The 19638-nt window shown below is 50.3% G+C and overlaps 1 protein-coding gene across 1 annotated transcript in view; it reads left to right on the top strand.

The window, feature by feature from the left end:
* hk2 (hexokinase 2) overlaps nucleotides 1-19638 on the top strand; it is a 54636-nt gene that overhangs the window by 3177 nt on the left and 31821 nt on the right. Inside the window, exon 2 of the mRNA XM_080216935.1 lies at nucleotides 11917-12079. Within this exon, the coding sequence (XP_080073061.1) occupies nucleotides 11917-12079 (163 nt within the window). The remainder of the gene's footprint in view (nucleotides 1-11916; nucleotides 12080-19638) is intronic.

Here is a 19638-nt window from a genome sequence, read left to right on the forward strand (position 1 = left end):
CGTAGCGGACATGCCAAATTTCCTTAGTCTCCTGAGAAAGTGAGCAGTACATTCAGCCCTGAACAGTCAATCTTTTCCCAGTTACGACCCATTTTACTCTCCGTGAACGACAGGATATTTTTATTTATTCACTGGTGGGACGTGGGCATCGCTGGCTGGGCCAGCACTGATTAGCCACCCCGAGTTGCCCTTGAGAAGGTGAATATTGAGCTGCCTTCTTGCGTGGCTTGGGCCATTTCGGAGGGCAGTTGAGAGTCAAACCACGTTGGAAAGCTCAGAGGAACAGGACGGACCTTTGGGGGTACTTATTCACTCATCCTTGAAGTTGGCAGAAGGTGAATAGTTAAGAAGGCATATGGGACTCTTCTTTCATCAGACGTGGCAAGGGGGTAATATTGTACAGAGCATTGGTTAGGCTACAGCTGGAGTATTCTGTGCAGTTCTGGCCACCTGACTACAGGATGGAATAGCACTGGAGAAGGTACAGAGGAGATTCACCAGCCTGGGATGGACCATTTGAGCTCTAAGGAGAGACTTAGATTGTTTTCTCCAGAGCAGAGGAGGGACATGATTGAGATATATAAGATTATGAGAGGTTTGGAGAAGGGGAATAGGGAGCCTCTGTTCCTCTTGAGGGGGTCAGTCACAAGGGGGCAGAGTTTTAGGGCGAGGGGCAGCAGAGGGTTTTTCACTCAGAGGGAGGTGGGAATCTGGAATGCCCTGGGAAGGTAGCGGAGGCCGGAAAACCTTACAACCTTTAAAAGAAATATTAGGAAGAGCACTCAGAATCGAACATTCAAGGATGTGGGACAAGTGCGGGGATTAGCGAGACTTTCCTGGTAGATATTATGGGTGCAGACTCGATGGGCTGAAGGGACTGTGTGACACTGGTATTTGGCGGAGAGTTTTTGAGTTGGTCAGGCAGAGAATGCAAACATAGCTGGTACAGGACGAGCAGGACTTGCTGTTCAGATATTATTATTCAATAACAGATTAAACTTTGTCACAAGCTAATAAACGTCCAAGGACATCTCTGCGAATGAACATTGTGTATCAGTTTACCGATAAGAAAGGGGGATGTAATTTATCTGGGCTCCTTCTTCGTGCTCACTCGATGGTTCGCGTTGTGTGTGTGTGTGTGTACCAGTGAGGAGCAGGGGTAGGCCACTCTGCCCCTCGGACCTGCTCCGCACCCAATGAGATGATGGGTGGTCGGATTGTCATCTCACTGCCATGTTCCTGCTTAATCCCTGCCACTCGCACACTCGCGCGCACACACGCACCCACACTTCTTGCTAATCAAGAATCTATCCGACTCCGCCTTAAAAATATTCCGTCTAAATATTCATCTAAATTCAATCCACGTAACCTGCACATCTTTGGACACTAAGGGGCAATTTAGCTTGGCCAATCCACCTAACCTGCACATCTTTGGACACTAAGGGGCAATTTAGCTTGGCCAATCCACCTAACCTGCACATCTTTGGACTGTGGGAGGAAACTGGAGCACCCGGAGCAAACACACGCAGACTCACGGACGAGAAGGTGCAGACTCTGCACTTTCGATGACCCGAGGCAGGGAATCAAACCCGGGTCCCTGGCGCTGTGAAGTGGCAGTGCTAACCACCGGGCTAGCGAGCCGATCTGGCACCTGCAAGCACAGATGGCCAATTCCCCATCTTTACTCCTTCAAACTCTTTGTCATTTGTCCGATTTTCATTTAGTTTTGGAAAGCCTGGATCCTCTTGCTTCTATCCGCTTTGCTCTAATCCCTGCATCCCTGAGCTATTCCCAGTAAATCTCCTCGTCAGAGTCTTTCGTGTGAGTCTTAAACTGCAGTGCTCAGAATTGGAAGCCTTCCTTTCATTGGGGCCTGTTTTATAACGGTTTGGGCGTTTCTATTTATAGAGATTAGGATCTTGTCGACGTCATCAGCTGATCTGTCAACCTGTCCGGCTAGTTTGAAAGATTATAATTTGCATTGACTCACTCGGGGTCTCTCTCTCTTCCTTTCATCACCTTGAGAAGGAGAATGCTTTTGTGTCTCAATCATCACCTCACACTTTGCGCTATATGTTCTGTTTACCTATGTCTCTACGATTATCTATCCTGGTGCATAACGTTTTAGTCTTAATCATAAAGTTTTCCACAGGAAGAGGCCCTTTGGCCCATCACGTCTGCGCTGGCTGTCAAGCACCAGTCTATCTATGGGCGGCACGGTGATTAGCACTGCTGCCTCATAGCGCCAAGTTCGAGTCCCGGCCTTGGGTCACTGTCTGTGTGGAGTCTGCACATTCTCCCCGTGTCTGTGCGGGTTTCCGGTTTCCTCCCACAGTACAAAAGATGTGTGGGTTAGGTGGATTGGCCATGCTAAATTGCCCCTTAGTGTCCAAAGATGTGCAGGTTAAGTGGATTGGCCATGCTAAATTGCCTCTTAGTGTCCAAAGATGTGCAGGTTAGGTGGATTGGCCATGCTAAATTGCCTCTTAGTGTCCAAAGATGTGCAGGTTAGGGGGATTGGCCATGTTAAATTGCCCATTGGGGTCAGGGGGACGAGCCGGGTAAATATACAGGGGTTACGTGGATAGGGCATGGATGGAATTGTTGGTGCAGGCTTGATGGGCTGAATGGCCTCCTTCTGCACTGTAGAAATTCTATGATTCTATCTATTCTCGTCACAGTTTCCAAAACTCGTTCCGCAGCTTTCTCCATTCCCAAGTTCCATGTTATTTGGAATTTTTTGAGATTTTTCCCTTCTCCTCCAAATTAAAATGTTTGCCACACACGGGAGTGATCCTTGTTCCTGAGGTTAACTTGAAGTTTTTTTTTAGGAGTCACACATTAGGCAATGAAGTTACTGTGAAAATCCCCTAGTCGCCACACTCCTGTTCGGGTTACACTGAGGAAGAATTTAGCACCTAACCAGCATGACTTTCGGACTGTGAGAGGAAACCAACGCAGACTCGGGGAGAATGTGCAGACTCCGCACAGACAGTGACCCGAGCTAGGGATCAAACCCTGGTCCCTGGTGCTGTGAGGCAGCAGTGCTAACCACTGTGCTGCTGTGCCACCCTATAACTGAGGGGGGGGTGGTGGGGGGGTCTCCTCCGTGTTGTTCCTACACCCCCCGTGCCCCCACCACCACCCGTCCCAGACTGAGAAAAAGTCATCTCTTCAACTCTCTTTCCCTCCCAGTTTTAATCCATGAACTTCAGTCTGTGTTACTGAGCTGTCTCACACTGGGATACAGTCTCACTCTGAAACCTGGGCAATGATGCATTCTGAGGGGACTAACAAGACAAGGTGATACACAGAGAACGGTCGAACACTCAAAAGTACAGAGGACCACAGGGACGTTGTAATGCCTGCCCAAAACTCCCTGAAGGCAGCAGGACGTAGATGAGGTGGTTAAGAAAGCATAATTGCCTTTATTAGCTGAGGCTTAGAATATAAGAGGGCGGCACAGTAGCACAGTGGGTTAGCACTGCTGCCTCACAGCTCCAGGGGCCTGGGTTCGATTCCCAGCTCAGGTCACTGTCTGTATGGAGTTTGCACATTCTCCTCGTGTCTGTGTGGGTTTGCTCCGGTTTCCTCCAGGTTATGCTAAAAGTTGTCCCTTAGTGTCTTGAGAAGTATAGGTTAGAGGGATTAGTGGGTAAATATGTAGGGATATGGGGGTCGGGCCTGGGTGGGATTGTGGTCAGTGCAGACTCGATGGGCCGAATGGCCTCCTTCTGCACTGTAGGGTTTCTATGATAAGAGAAGGGGGATTATAATGGAGCTGTGTAAAACACTAGTGAGGCCACAGCTGGAGTACTGTGTGCAGTTCTGGTCGCCACATTATAGGAAGGACGTGATCGCGCTGGAGGGGGTGCAGAGGAGATTCATCAGGATGCTGCCTGGGATGGAGCGTTCCAGCTATGAAGAGAGGCTGGTTATACTGGGATTGATTTCCTCGGAGCAGAGAAGGCTGAGGGGGGACCCGATCGAGGGGTACAGAATGATGAGGGACATGGATAGGGAGGAACTTTTCCCCTCAGTAGAGGGGGCAGAGACTTAAGGGAAGGGGCAGGAGACTGAGAAGGGATTTGAGGAAAAGTTTTTTCACCCAGAGGGTGGGGGGACTCGCTCCCTGAAAGGGGGGTTTAGAGGCGGGAACACTCACAACAGTTAGATGAGCATTTGGAACACCGTAACACACAAGGACTGGGAAATGGGGTTAAATAGAATCATAGAAACCCTACAATGCAGAAAGAGGCCATTGGGCCCATTGAGTCTGCACTGACCACAATCCAGGCCCTACCCCCACATATTTACCCACTAATCCCTCCCCAACCCACGCATCTCAGGGCACTAAGGGGCAATTTAGCATGGTCAATTGTACTAACCCATACATCTTTGGACTGTGGGAGGAAACCCACGCAGACACGAGGAGAAGGTACAAACTCCAGACAGACAGTGACCTGAGCTGGGAATCGAACCCGGGTCCCTGGAGCTGTGAAGCAGCAGTGCTAACCACTGCGCCACCATGCATAGAACCCTACAGTGCAGAGATAGGCCATTTGGCCCATCAAGTCTGCACCGATCACAATCTCACCCAGGCCCTACCCCCATATCCCTACACATGTACCCACTAATCCCCCTAACCCACACATCCCAGGACACTAAGGGGCATTTTTTTTTAGCCTAACCCGCACATCTTTGGACTATGGGAGGAAAGCAGAGCACCCGGAGGAAACCCATGCAGACACGAGGAGAATGTGCAAACTCCACACAGACAGTGACCCGAGCGGGGAATCAAACCCGGGTCCCTGGAGCTGTGAAGCAGCAGTGCTAACCACTGTGCCACTGATACATAGGTGCTTAATGGCCAGCACAGATACAATGGCTGCCCTACAATGGTGGGCTGTTCAACTACCGTGGGCATTGCAGCCAGGCCGAACCACTCATCCCACCATCTACTTTCCAGTAAAGGCAGCCAGCTATCAGGAGGAGGGTAAATCCCCTCCACCTCCCCAGCTGGGATCACATTCGCCACTTCCTGCTCAGTATTTCCTTCAGCTCAGCCTGCATCAACTCGGTTCACTCCCAGGCGACAGGATGCCAGAGGTGAGAGAGACAGGCAGCATTCGACTGGGTGTGGCATCAAGGAGCCCTAGCAAAGCTGGTATCAGTGGGAATCAGGGGGCAAACTCTCTGCTGGTCAGAGATGTACACGGCACATAGGAAGATGGTTGTGGTGGTTGGCACTGCTGCCTCACAGGGACCTGAGTTCAATACCCAGCCTCAGATGACTGCTTGCATGGAGTCTGCACATTCTCCCCGTGTCTGCATGGGTTTCCTCCGGGTGCTCTGGTTTCCTCCCACAGTCCAAAATATATGCGGGTTAGGTGGATTGGCCATGCTAAATTGTCCCTTAGTGTCAGGGGGATTAGCTAGGGTAAATGCATGGGGTTCGGGTTAGGACCTGGGTGGGATTGTGGTCGGTGCAGACTCAATGGGCCGAATGGCCTCCTTCTGCACTGTAGGGGATTCTGTGATTCTCGAGGGGCAATAAGGAATGGTCAATAAATATTGTCAGATCTTCTTCACTCAAAGGGTGGTAAGTCTCTGGAATTCTCTGCCCGTTGAAGTGGTGGAGGCTACCTCGCTGAATATATTTAAGTCACGGGTAGATAGTTTTTTGATGGACAAGGGAATTAAGGGTTATGGGGAGAAAGCGGGAAAGTGGAACTGATCCACTTCAGATCAGCCATGATCTTATTGAATGGCGGGGCAGGCTCGAAGGGCTAGATGGCCTACTCCTGCTCCTATTTCTTATGTTCTTATCTGAGGGAGACATTTGTTTTAATTTGGGATACACACACACAGAGCATGCCTTCAACCTCCCAGGTTGATGGGTTGATTTTGTGAGTATAATTAGCGCAGGCAAATTTTGTGGTCAGCTTGCCCACAGCAAGGGTCCTTCAGGCCACAATGAGGCCAATGACGACCCCAGAGGGGCAGTTGAGAGTCAACCACGTCGCTGTGGCTCTGGAGGCCAGACCGGGTAAGGACGGCAGATTTCCTTCCCTAAAGGGAACCAGATGGGTTTTTCCGTCAATGATTTCATGGTCATCCTTTTAATTCCAGTGTTTTTTTTAGTGAATTCAAATTTCACCATCCGCTCTGGTGGGACTCCCGCCCCCTGCAACACTGTGAGCTTTCCCCAGTGTGTGAACTCCTTCGACTGCGAGTGAGAATTTCTCCTTCCTTTTCACAGAAACGCAGCAGAGCAGAAGGAGGCCATTCGGCCCATCGAGTCTGCACCGACTTGCCGACAGAGCATCTCACCTAGGCCCTATGCCCATAACCCCTCATTTACCCCACTAATCCTCCCAACCCACACATCTTTAGACACTAAGGGGCAATTTAGCATGGCCAATCCATCTAACCTCTAGATCCATGGACACTGAGGGGCAATTTAGCATGACACACACACACATCCACACACAAACAAGTGCTACCCTTGCGCACGCACTGACACACACACACGTACATACATGCCACACTTGCAATGCACTCTTATATACACTTACACCACACTTGTGCAATCACATGCACAGGCACACACACAGACATACACACACACACACACACACACATACATTGACATTCATACATACATATACACACACACACACACACACACACATATGCATGTACATTCACAGGGGAGGCAGTGGTGTAACTGGTATTGTCACTAGACTAGTAATCCACACACCCAGCATAACATTCTGGGGATCCGGGTTCAAATCCCACCACGGCAGATGGTGAAATTTGAAATTGATAAAAATCTGGCATTAAGAATCTACTGATGGGAGCAGTGAGTGTGACCATTCTCGAGTGCTGTGTGTCGATGGGTGCCTCTCTGATCCTTAGTACAGATCACCCCGATTCAGTCTCAGCCCCGCTTTCCCCCCGTCTCCCGCTCCACAGCCTCTGTGGTAATTAGAAAGCACCTCCGTCGGCTGTTCCAGAGTTATAGAGCATGACACATCTCCAGCCTGTGGAAAGACAAATGGCCATTACTGGCGAACGAGGCCATTAATGAGTGCATTCCGATGAAAGGCACACGGCTGTTTCATACGTGAGCTGACACTAACAATGGGGACGGCCCTTTGTAATCCTGCAGCCACTGAGCAAACACAGTATCCTTGGTGGATTAACTCTGGATTGCATTACGAGTCACTGCCCCTCACACAAATGATTACTTCATGACCTGTGTCACGTACCATTTAAGCCTTGAGTAAGCCCGTGTTTCATCATTTCCCTCCCAGCGACTACTTTCCGCACAGACAGTGGGTGGGAGCCGGTACCGAGGGATTTCTTCATCTTCTGGGGGAGGCTTGTGCATCTGGGGAAAGAGTGGGGTGGGGGGAGACGTTGCACCCCCATCTATCCTGACTTCTCTTTGACCTCGTTTGACCGTCAGTTTATAAACTAGAATTAGCACCAGCCTCCCCCTCGCTCCTTCCCTGTCAACGATGACACATTTTACTTCTAACCAGGAGGAATCAGAGAATCCCTACAGTGCTGAAGCAGGGCTATTCAGCCCATCGAGTCTGGGCCATAACAATCCCATCCTTTCTCCATAACCCCACGCATTTATCCTGCTAATCTCCCTGACACTTTATTCAATTTAGCATGGCCAATCCACCTAACCTACACATCTTTAGACACTAAGGGGCAATTTAGCATGGCCAATCCCTCTAACCTACACATCTTTGGACACTAAGGGGCAATTTAGCGTCTGTGAAACTTATGGGGTGTGTGATGGTGAAAGATTCTCTGCTGTGCCTCTGTGATGGCATCGGCAGTGGAATAGCAGAGTTGGAGCAAGTGTGCCAGATATAATCTGGGTCATCTTCACGTTCCAGTTATGTCAATCAGAGAGTGACGCAGCTAATAAACGGGGGATAGACAGAGAGAGACAGAGAGAAAGAGAGAGACAGGGACAGATAAAAAAAACCCTAAACTGGCTTCACATTTTACAAAAAGAAAACTGAGTTTTGCCAATTTAACAATATTCAATGTCAGGGATCATCTTCCAACTGTGTGTGTCTGTGTGTTGTTGGTGTTCGTGTGTGTCTGCGTGTCCCTTCATTTCTAACCCCCTTCTCTCTCCATCTCCCCTCTCCCTTCCCTCCTCTCTTTCCCCCCTCCCCCTCTCTCTTCCTCCCTTCCCCTTCTCTCTTCTCCCCACTCTCTCCCCCCTCCCCCTCTCTACCTCCTCCCTCTCTCTCTCCCTCTCCTCTTCCCTCTCCCACTCCAGTATCGCAGTCTCTCCATCTCTTCCCCCCCTCTGTAGGTAGTTCCAATTTCTGTCTCTCTCGGGCATTCCTTCTGTCTCCATCAGTGTTAGAGTGAGTGTGTTCCTTTCCGAAAAACCCCTTCAGCCAAATGTCAGAGAGAGAGAAGTTTCCAAAACATGTCAGTTTATACTTGGCAGCCAACATTCAGAGTCGCTCTTCATCTAAACACAGCAGCAGTTAGCGAGAGAGAGAGAGACACAGACAGTCATAAATAATCAATTGGAACAGGGGTTTAAATTTCATTCTGAACAGAACTGAAGGCCCAGTTCTGCTGCCCAGACTGTGGGACATTGTAACAGGGCGGCGTGGTGGCACGGTGGGTTAGCACTGCCGTATCACCGCGCCAGGGACCCAGGTTCGATTCCCGGCTTGGGTCACTGTCTGTGTGGAATCTGCACATTCTCCCCGTGTCTGCGTGGGTTTCCTCTGATTTTCTCCCACACTCCAAAGATGTGCAGGTTGGCCATGCTAAATTGCCCCTTTGTGTCAGGGGGATTAGCAGGGTAAATACATGGGCTTTATGGGATAGGGCCTGGGCAGGGTTGTGGTCAGTGCAGACTCGATGGGCCAAATGGCCTCCTTCTGCACTGTAGGGATTCTATGATGTGCCGGTTAAAGTTTGTCTACTGCCGTCACAAGTAGGCTTACGTTAACACCACAATGAAGTTACTGTGAAAATCCTCTATTTGCCACACTCTTGTTCGGGTACGCTGAGGGAGAATTTAGCACCTAACCCACACATCTTTGGAGTGTGGGAGGAAACCGGAGCACCTGGAGGAAACCCACGCAGACACGGGGAGAATGTGCAAACTCGGGAAACGAACTCGGGTCCCTGGCGAGGTGAGGCAGCAGTGCCAAGCACCATGGCAGTGACCATGTTAAATCCTCCCTCAGTGTACCCAAACGGGCACTGGAGTGTGGTGACTTGGGGATTTTCGCAGTAGTTTATAGAACCATAAATCCCTACAGTGCAGAAGGAGGCCATTCAGACTATCTGCACCGACCACAATCGCATCCTGACCCTATTCCCGTAACCCCACATATTTACCCTAACTAGCCCCTCTGACACTTGGGTCAATTTGGCATGGCCAATCCACCTAACCCACCCATCTTTGGGCAGTGGGAGGAAACCAGAGCACCCGGAGGAAACCCACACAGACACGGGGAGAATGTGCAGAATCCACACAGACAGTGACCCAAGCTGGGAATCGAACCCGGGTCCCTGGCGCTGTGAGGCAGCAGTGCTAACCCACTGTGCTGCCCTGTGAAATTAGAATTGCGCATAAAATGTCACAGTCTTGTTGTGACACTAGTGAACAAACTTTAATCTGTCTCATCCAAATGCATTCTCTGCCCCCCTCTCCCGTGACCCTGTAAAGCGTAAAATGGCTGACCAAGTACTTGAAATGTGTGGTTCCAAATCTGGGCAAACATGTCCACCGATCGTTGAAAGTGGCGACGCAGGTGGAGAAGGAAGTCAAGAAGGCACAGGGCATGCTTGCCTTCATCATTGTCTATAAAAATTGGCAAGTCATGCTGCAACTGTACAGAACTTTTTTTAGAATATAGTATTCAATTCTGGTTGCCACACTACCAGAAGGATGTGGAGGCTTTGGAGAGGGTACAGAAAAGATTTACCAGGATGTTGCCTGGTATGGGGGGCATTATCTATGAGGAGAGGCTGGAGAAACTTGGTTTGTTCTCACTGGAGTGACGGAGGTTGAGGGGCGACCTGATAGAAGTCGACAAGATTATGAGAGGCACGGACAGAGTGGACAGTCAGAAGCTTTTTCCCCAGGGTGGAGGAGTCAACTACTAGGGAGCACAGGTTTAAGGTGTGAGGGGCAAGGTTTAAAGGAGATGTACGAGGTAAAAAATCTGCCTCGTACATCTCCTTTAAACCTTGCCCCTCGCACCTTAAACCTGTGCCCCCTAGTAATTGACTCTTCCACCCTGGGAAAAAGCTTCTGCCTGTCCACTCTGCCTGTCTTACACAGAGGGTGGTGGGTGCCTGGAACTCGCTACTGGGAGAGGTAGTGGAAGCGGATACGGAGTGATATCCACATAGCCCCACATGTTTACGGTGAGGCTCGTAAAAATATTCCCAAAATTCACCGGGGAGCAAGGGCCTATAGATAAGCTACAAAGTGGGTGGGGGAAGGCAGTGGTGGGGGGGGAGAATAGAATAGCATGGCGCGCTGCAAAGGCTCAGGTCAAGAAGGAATGAGAGGGGAATCTGGCATGTGTGGAGTACGGAAGCCAGCAGACCAGTTAGACCAGTTCCTGCGCAAGGCAACCTCAGCACAGATACTGAGCGTGTATGTACCACAGAGCAATCAGAAAGTCCTGGACTGCAATCGTGGAAATCTGCTCCCCTTATCCAGGGACAGATTTTTAAATTCTCAATCCCCCCCCTCCCCACCTCCCACCCTGATTGGTCCGCTCTGCATCCTGTTTTTATGTTTTAATTTCAACGACACTAATTTTTAACGTCACTATTAAAACATTTTGCCGTTCTTGCTACCGTTAACACCCGCTTTAATCTTTAACGCTGCCATTAACACCCCCCCCTTTGTTGTGCGCCCACTTCTGTCCCATCTCTCCTCGCCTCCCAACTATCCCTGACTGTCTATTTTATGATGTGGAGATGCCAACTTGGGGTAAACACAGTAAGAAGTCTCGCAACACCAGGTTAAAGTCCAACAGGTTTATTTGGTAGCAAAAGCCACGAGCTTTCAGAGCGCTGCCCCTTCAAACCCAGTGGATTCTGTGGCAAACAGAATCCAACTGGCTTTTAAACCAGCACTGCTCCGAAAGTTTGCTACCAAATAAACCTGTTGGACTTTAACCTGGTGTTGAGAGACTTCTTACTGTCTATTTTATTGCAGCCCCCACTTGTCCCCCCCCTCCCCAAACAATATAAAACCTATCGTTTTTCTACCTTTAGTGTGGCACAGTGCTGCCTCACAACGCCAAGGACCCGGGTTCGATTCCCGGTTTGGGTCACTGTCTGTGTGGAGTTCGCACATTCTCCCTGTGTCTGCGTGGGTTTCCTCCAGTCCAAAGATGTGTGGGTTAGGTTGATTGGCCGTGCTAAATTGACCCTAGGTCAGCAGGGTAAATGTGTGGGGTTACGGGGATGGGGCCCGGGTGGTCGGTACAAGCTCGAAGGGCCGAATGGCCTCCTTCTCTACTGTAGGGACTTATTCAAGACTTACTTAGGATTCCATGACTTCTCCTGGATGGGATGTCCCCCTGACTTGCGGATATCCTGGTGGATGATGGGGTGGATTTAACCTTTGACCCACATTATTGACACACACAAATGGGGACCATACCCGACCTGTTTGGTTGGCCAACGCGCGCGCCATGGGCGGGGAGTGGGGGTGAGGGAGCAACGATCGGTGATTGGAAACGGAATCTTACCAGAGGGAATCGAGGCGAGGGTTTGAGAGCCAGTTGGATTCCATTTGCCACAGGATCCAGTGGGTTCGAACGCAGCCCGAATTGGAAACTTGTCCCTTCAGGATCGGGAGTTGACGCCTGTGCTTTTGGTCTCCAGGTCGATAAATGCCTGTACCACATGCGACTATCCGACGAGGTGCTTCACGAAATTTCCAATCGCTTCCTGGTGGCGATGGAGCAAGGTCTCTGCAGGGACACCAACCCCACTTCCTCCGTCAAGATGTTGCCCACGTTTGTCAGGTCTACCCCCGACGGGACAGGTAAGAGGGAAGGGGGGGGATTTGTTTTTGAGCGGCGCACACCAAGAAAAAAGAGAGATTGTTCTCACCCTGAGGCCAAGAGCTTAGGAACGACAGGGAGTGACTGAAGCCTGAAGGGTGATGGGACACGGCAGTAATTCCTCACACTGGCTCTCCCTGCGCTTGCACCTTGGTTGCCAAGATTTACTGAGAGGGCAACATGGTGGGGCAGCATGGTGGCGCACTGCTGCCTCTCAACACCAATGACGCAGGTTTGATTCCCGGCTTGGGTCACTGTCTGTGTGGAGTTTGCACGTTCTCCCCGTGTCTGTGTGGGTTTCGCCCGGGTGCTCCGGTTTCCTTCCACACTCCAAAGATGTGTAGGTTAGGTGGATTGGCCATGTTAAATTGTCCCTTAGTGTCCAAAGATGTGTGGGTTAGGTGGATTGGCCATGCTAAATTGCCCCTTAGTGTCCAAAGATGTGCAGGTTAGGTGGATTGGCCATGTTAAATTGTCCCTTAGTGTCCAAAGATGTGTAGGTTAGGTGGATTGGCCATGTTAAATTGTCCCTTAGTGTCCAAAGATGTGTAGGTTAGGTGGATTGGCCATGCTAAATTGCCCCTTAGTGTCCAAAGATGCGCAGGTTAGGTGGATTGGCCATACTAAATTGCCCCTTAGTGTCCAAAGATGTGCGGGTTAGGTGGATTGGCCATGGTGAATGTATGGGGTTACCTAGATAGGGCCTGGGTAAGGTGTTTTGTTGGAGAGTCAGTGCAGACTCAATGGGCTGAATGGCCTCCTTCTGCACTGTAGGGATTCTATGACTACTGTAATAAGTGATCAGCCACAAGTGATACAGTTGGCGACGAGGCAAAGTGAGGAGTTGGAACTTGTTATCCTGCGAGGGTGGCGGTATCAGAGGTGATGGATGATTCCAAAGGAATGGGTTGGGGACTTGAGTGATAGTGGGAATGGTGGTGGGGGGGGCATGGGGGAAATGGGATCAACTAGATTAACCGGAAAGACAGCCGGCATGGAATTAATTTGTTAATTTCAGTCACAGAATTGAATCCCTACAGTGCAGAAGGAGGCCATTCAGCCCATCTAACCTGTGCCAACAACAACTATCCCACTTAAGCCCGGTAACAGCACACATCTAGCTGGCCGATTTCCCCCGACACTCAAGGGGCAATCTACTGGGGCGGCACAGTGGGTTAGCACTGCTGCCTCACAGCGCCAGGGACCCGGGTTCGATTCCCAGCCTCGGGTCACTGTCTGTGCGGAATCTCCCCGTGTCTGCATGGGTTTCCTCCGGGTGCTCCGGTTTCCTCCCACAGTCCAAAGGACGCGGTGGTTCGGTGCTAAATTCTCCCGCGGTGTAACCCGTACAGGAGTGTAACGACTGGGGGATTTCCACAGTAAATTCATTGCAGTGTTCATGTCAGCGTACTTATGACACTAATAAAATAAACTTTGACTGTAAACAAAACCTAACAAAGCCAATCCACCTCCTCTGCATGAACCTTCAATTGTGACTAGTTCAAATTAAACCCACATTAAAAAAAATCTGCGTGGTATGTTTGTTACCACTTCAAACAATTAAAAAAACTTGCTTCAACCTGCTGGGGCACCGGAGGGGAAGTAAATCACGTGGATGCTTGCAGTTGCTACATCCACGGTTCCTGCGATTCCTTTTTCACCTTTTGTTTTGAAGATAGTTTTCTTTTTCCCTCGGGGGCCCTCTCCCCGGCGTCAGGGAGTCTCGCCAGAGCATGGAAATGAAGCTGATGCAAAACTATCTGTTTAAAGTTTGTTTAATAGTGCCACGAGTCGGCTTACATTAACGCTGCAATGAAGTGAAAATCCCCTAGTCGCCACACCTCCTCCTCAGCATGTCTTTGGACACTAAGGGACAATTTAGCATGGCCAATCCACCTAACCTACACATCTTTGGACACTAAGGGACAATTTAGCATGGCCAATCCACCTAACCTACACATCTTTGGACACTAAGGGGCAATTTAGCATGGCCAATCCACCTAACCCGCACATCTTTGGACACTAAGGGGCAATTTAGCATGGCCAATCCACCTAACCTACACATCTTTGGACACTAAGGGGCAATTTAGCATGGCCAATCCACCTAACCCAACACGGTACTGTGGGAGGAAACTGGAGCACTCGGAGGAAACCCACACAGATATGGGGGAGAAGGCGCAGACTCCACACAAGACAGTGACCCGAAGTTGGAATCGAAGCCGGATTGCTGGCATTGTGAGGCAGGCTAACACAACGGCACTGTATGTGTGCTGGAGGATGGCATAGAAGGAAGGGGGTTGCAGCAGCTGAGATACAGAGAAGGGGGGCGCGTTTGAGCCGGATAGAGGGTGGGAGGGTGAGGATAAGGCATCATCTAACTAGAGTGTTCGCTGTGCCGGAATATTTGAAGAGTGGGGGGGCTGGAGATTATGGTTGCAAACATTATGTTCCAAAACATGAGCAGTTACCCGATTGAGATTCACAAAGCTGCGAATGCCCCATACGGACTTTGGTAATACAAATGGAGATATCTGATTGTTTTGTCTTTGGTTGTGGCCAAATCATCAGATATCCTAAACATTGTGTCTGGAAGGCAATCTAAGCTCGCCAGCTTACTGTCTCTCTGTGCCGTCTTACACTGCAAATTCCAGACTCAAATCAGGCCTTGGGAGAGTTTGCTTTTCCTGAAACTGGGTCCACTCTCGATCGTTGGTAAAGAAAGGGGAGTCATCGACCTAACGACACTGGTTCAGCAATAATCAGTGACGGCCAGTTCGCCAGGGTCACTCCTGACCTCATTCCAGCCTTGGGTCAAACAGGGACAAAAGGACTGGATTCCAGAGGTGAAGTGGGAGTGACGGCCCTTGGCATCAAGGAGCCCTGACAAAACTGGAATCAATGGGGACCAGGGGGCAAACTCTTTGGTGTCTGGGGTCATACCTGGTACATAGGAAGATGGTTGTGGAGGGTCAGTCATCTCAGCTCCAGGACATCTCTGCAGGAGTTCCTCAGGGTTAGTGTGCAAGGCCCAACCATCTTTAGCTGCTGCATCAATGACCTTCCCTCTGTCATAAGGTCAGATAATCGCCAATGATTACACAATGTTCAGCATTATTCGCCCCTCCTCAGACACTGAAACAGTCCATGTCCAAATGCAGCAAGATGTGGACAATATCCAGGCTTGGGCTAACAAGTGGCAAGAAACATTCACACCACACAAATGCCAGGCAATGTCCATCTCCAATGAGAGATGGTGTTGTGGAACACTCCCCCCGCATTGGGGTATCCCCCCCCCGCCCCCGCGTCGGGGCACACACACACACACACACACCTCCCCCCCCCCCCCCGCATCGGGGCACACTCCCACTCTCACTGCAGCCTCCTCTCTCTCTGGGTTGAGCTTGTTAGCTGTGGGTACGGTGGGATGGCTGGGTGCAGGAATGTGCTGTGTGGATGATACGATGGAATGTCTTTGTGTGTCTCTTTGTGTGTGAGTGTGGCTAGCCGTGAGTGTAGTGCCCAGAATCTGCTTGGCGCAGCACATTCTGCCCTGCGCCAGCCATCGCTCTGCTGAAGGAGCAATGCTGGCCCCCTCGGGCAGTCGCGAGCCCTCTTGTCACCGCTGAGAGGTCAACGGAGACTGGCCGCTTAACCATCACGGCAGAGGCCATCACTACACGTATGTGAGAGCATCGCTGCTTCCCATGTGGGAGTGTTTCAATTTGCGATTTGATGTTTGGTTTGATGAAGAAATTTCAGAGTTTAATCACCTCTGTGTTTGCTTTCTTTGTTAACGCTCCTGTCCACTTGTTTGTTGCTGTGTTCCGCTTGGAACTTGTAGCACATTAATTCCGCTTTCCCCCGGATGGACGTGAAAGCTATCGCTGCTTGGGTAACGATAAGGAGAGGGCTGATAACGAGGATACTATTTGTTTGCACAACTTATACACTTCCCCCTGAATGGTTTCTCAGAAACTAATCTTCCAGCATGGCTACAGGGAAATGCGGATCTCTTTTTCTTACCCGGTACCATCTGAAATCATAGAACCCCTACAGTGTAGAAGGAGACCATTCGGCCCATCTAGTCTGCACTGACCACAATCCCACCCAGGCCCTATCTCCATATCCCTGCATATTTACCCACTAATCCCTCGAACCTACGCATCTCAGGGCACTAAGGGGCAATTTCTTATCATGGCCAATCGACCTAACCTGCACATCTTTTGGACAGTGGGAGGAAACCGGAGCACCCGGAGGAAACCCACGCAGACACGAGGAGAATGTGCAAACTCCACACAGACAGTGACCCAAACCCAGGTCCCTGGAGCTGTGAAGCAACAGTGCTAAACACTGTGCTACCGTGCAGCCCCTTTGCTCCTTCCTTTTCCCAACTGGTGCTCCCCCCCCAGGTACATCCATTCCTCGCTCGATCGATTGTCTGGGTCAATAATTGAGCCCCCACCCCACCGCCCGTTTCCCTGCTGTAAACCTCTACGACTCCAGTCACTTGCCTCTGCGGGTTACAGCACTTGAGGTGCATAGCCGGGTATCTCTCTTAAGAGCTCAAAGCTTCCTGTCTCCAGTACCCTGTCAGGCAGCGAGTTCCAGATCCCCCCGACCTACTGGGTGACAGGATTCGGTTTAAGTTTATTTATTAGTCATGAGTAAGCTTACATTAACGCTGCAATGAAGTTACTGTGAAAATCCCCTAGTCGCCATACTCCTCTTCGGGTTACACTGAGGGAGAATTTAGCATCTAACCATCACGCCTTTCGGACTGTGGGAGGAAACTGGAGCACCCAGAGGAAACCCATGCAGACACGGGGAGAATGTGCAGACTCCACACAGACAGTGACCCAAGCCGGGAATCGAACCCGGGTCCCTGGCGCTGTGAGGCAGCAGTGCTAACCACTGTGCCACCCACATAAGAATTGAGGAATTATTCCTCATTTCCCAATTACTTCAAAGCTGCTAGGTGATTTAATTTGATTTATTATTGTCACATGTATTGGGATACAGTGAAAAGTATTGTTTCTTGCATGCTCTACAGACAAAGCATACCGTTCATAGAAAAGGAAAGGAGAGGGTGCAGAATGTAGTATAACAGTCATAGCTAGGGTGTAGAGAAAGATCAACTTAATGCGAGGTGGGTCCATTCAGAAGTCTGACAGCAGCAGGGAAGAAGCTGTTCTTGAGTTGGTTGGTATGTGATCTCAAAATTTTGTATATTGTTACTGACGGAAGAAGGTGGAAGAGAGAATGTCCGGGGTGCGTGAGGTCCTTGATTATTCTGGCTGCTTTTCTGAGGTAGCAGGAAGTGTAGATGGAGTCAATGGATGGGAGGCTGGTTTGTGTGATGGACTGAGCTACATTTACAACTGTTTGTATTTTCTTGCAGTCTTGGGCAGAGCAGCAACCTACCGAGCTGTGATACATCCAGAAAGAATGCTTTCTATCTGTAAAAATTGGCAAAAGTCATAGAATCAGAGAATCCCCACTGCGCAGAACGAGGCCATTCAGCCCATCGAGCCTGCACTGACAACAATCCCACTCAGACCCTATCCCCAAAACCCCATGTGTTTACCCTGCTAATGCCCCTGACAGTAAGGGTAATTTAGCATGGCCAATCCACCTAACCAGCACGTCTTTCAGACTGTGGGAGGAAACTGGAGCACCCAGAGGAAACCCATGCAGACACAGGGAGAATGTGCAGACTCCACACAGACAGTGACCCAAGCCGGGAATTGAACCCGTGTCCCTGATGCTGTGAGGCAGCAGGGCTAACCACTGGGTCACCGTGCCATGACCCAATCTGGCCAGTTTCAATCTGAATAATGTTCCTTTATTCTGGTCACATGCTGGGTGAACTGAGTCATCAGGATTAGGAGGAGGTCAGTTCCTCGCAGACAGAAAGTCCTGACATGCCTGTTGCCAGAAACCACCAAGCTGCAAGTGTGTTCATGTGGATCCCCTGCTGATCTGCCAATCCTACTTCCCGCTCGCTATCCCTTCATTTGTGGGATTTCTCATTCGCCTTGACGCAGCCTCTCAGCGCTGGGGACCCAGGTTCGAGAAAACCCACGCAGGCACTGGGAGAATGCACAAACTCCAGTCACCCAAGCGGGAAATCAAACCCCAGGTCCCTTTTCCCAATTGGTGTTCCCCCACTGCGCCACCCCCCTCCCCCCCCCAGTACATCCATTCCTCGCTCGATCGATTGTCTGGGTCAATAATTGAGCCCCCACCCCACCACCCGTTTCCCTGCTGTAAACCTCTACGACTCCAGTCACTCGCCTCTGCGGGTTACAGCACTTGAGATGCATAGCCGGGTATCTCTCCTAAGAGCTCAGAGCTTCCTGTCTCAGTACCCTGTCAGGCAGCGAGTTCCAGATCCCCCCGACCCACTGGGTGACAGAATTCGGTTTAAGTTTATTTATTAGTCACATGTAAGCTTCCATTAACGCCGCAATGATGTTACTGTGAAAATCCCCTAGTCGCCACACTCCTGTTCGGGTTACACTGAGGGAGAATTTAGCACCTAACCAGCACGTCTTTTGGACTGTGGGAGGAAACCGGAGCACCCGGAGGAAGCTCACGCAGACACGGGGAGAACGTGCAGACTCCACACAGGCAGTCACCCATGCTAAATTGCCCCTCATTGTCCAAGGATGTGCTGGTTAGGGGGATTGGCCATGTTAAATTGCCACTTAGTGTCTCAGGATACGTAGGTTAGAGGGATTAGTGGGGTAAATATGTACGGGGATTAGCATGGCCAATCCACCTAACCTGCACATCTTTGGACACTAAGGGGCAATTTAGCATGACCAATCCACCTAACCTGCACATCTTTGTATTGCGGGAGGAAACCAGGGCACCCGGAGGAAACCCACATGGATATGGGGAGAATGTGCAGACTCCACACAGGCAGTGACCTGAGCCGGAAATCGAACCTGGATCCCTGGTTCTGTGGGGCAGCAGCACTAACCACTGTGCCACATCCTGTCCCTCTAACCCGCTACCCAGATCAGTGCCAGGCATGGGAACTCAAGACTTGCTATCAGTCTAGTGGTACACGAGGGCACTTTGTCCACTTCCACCGCTAGTTATTCCCAGAACGGGTCGCCAATCTGTCGCTGGGGGCTTGGAATTAATGATTTAAGCTTCTGAAAATCATGAAGCTGTTTTAGCAAGACAACGTGCAACCAAGTAAAAGCCACAATCAGAAGCTCGATTATCTGATCGAGTGGTTAATGAATTGCAAATCCTCATGAGGAAGTAAAGGTTGCATTTAACAGCGCTCTGACCACATCTACGTGCTGATCTGCTTGGTTCATTCCGAGAAAGATACTTCGTAAATATCTTTCACAGGATGAGGACGTCACAGCCCAGGGCGTGCATTTACTGCTGACTGCCCTGAACTGAGTGGCTCGCTCCGTCATTTCAGAAAGCAGTTAAGAGTCAACCCCATTGCCGTGGAGGCTATTAATCCCAGAAACTCAGCTGGGCAACCCAGGTTCGAATCCCGCCACGGCAGATGGTG

The sequence above is a fragment of the Carcharhinus amblyrhynchos genome, chromosome 34 (assembly GCF_965287045.1).
Source record: "Carcharhinus amblyrhynchos chromosome 34, sCarAmb.v2.hapA, whole genome shotgun sequence".
Lineage (NCBI taxonomy): Eukaryota > Metazoa > Chordata > Chondrichthyes > Carcharhiniformes > Carcharhinidae > Carcharhinus > Carcharhinus amblyrhynchos.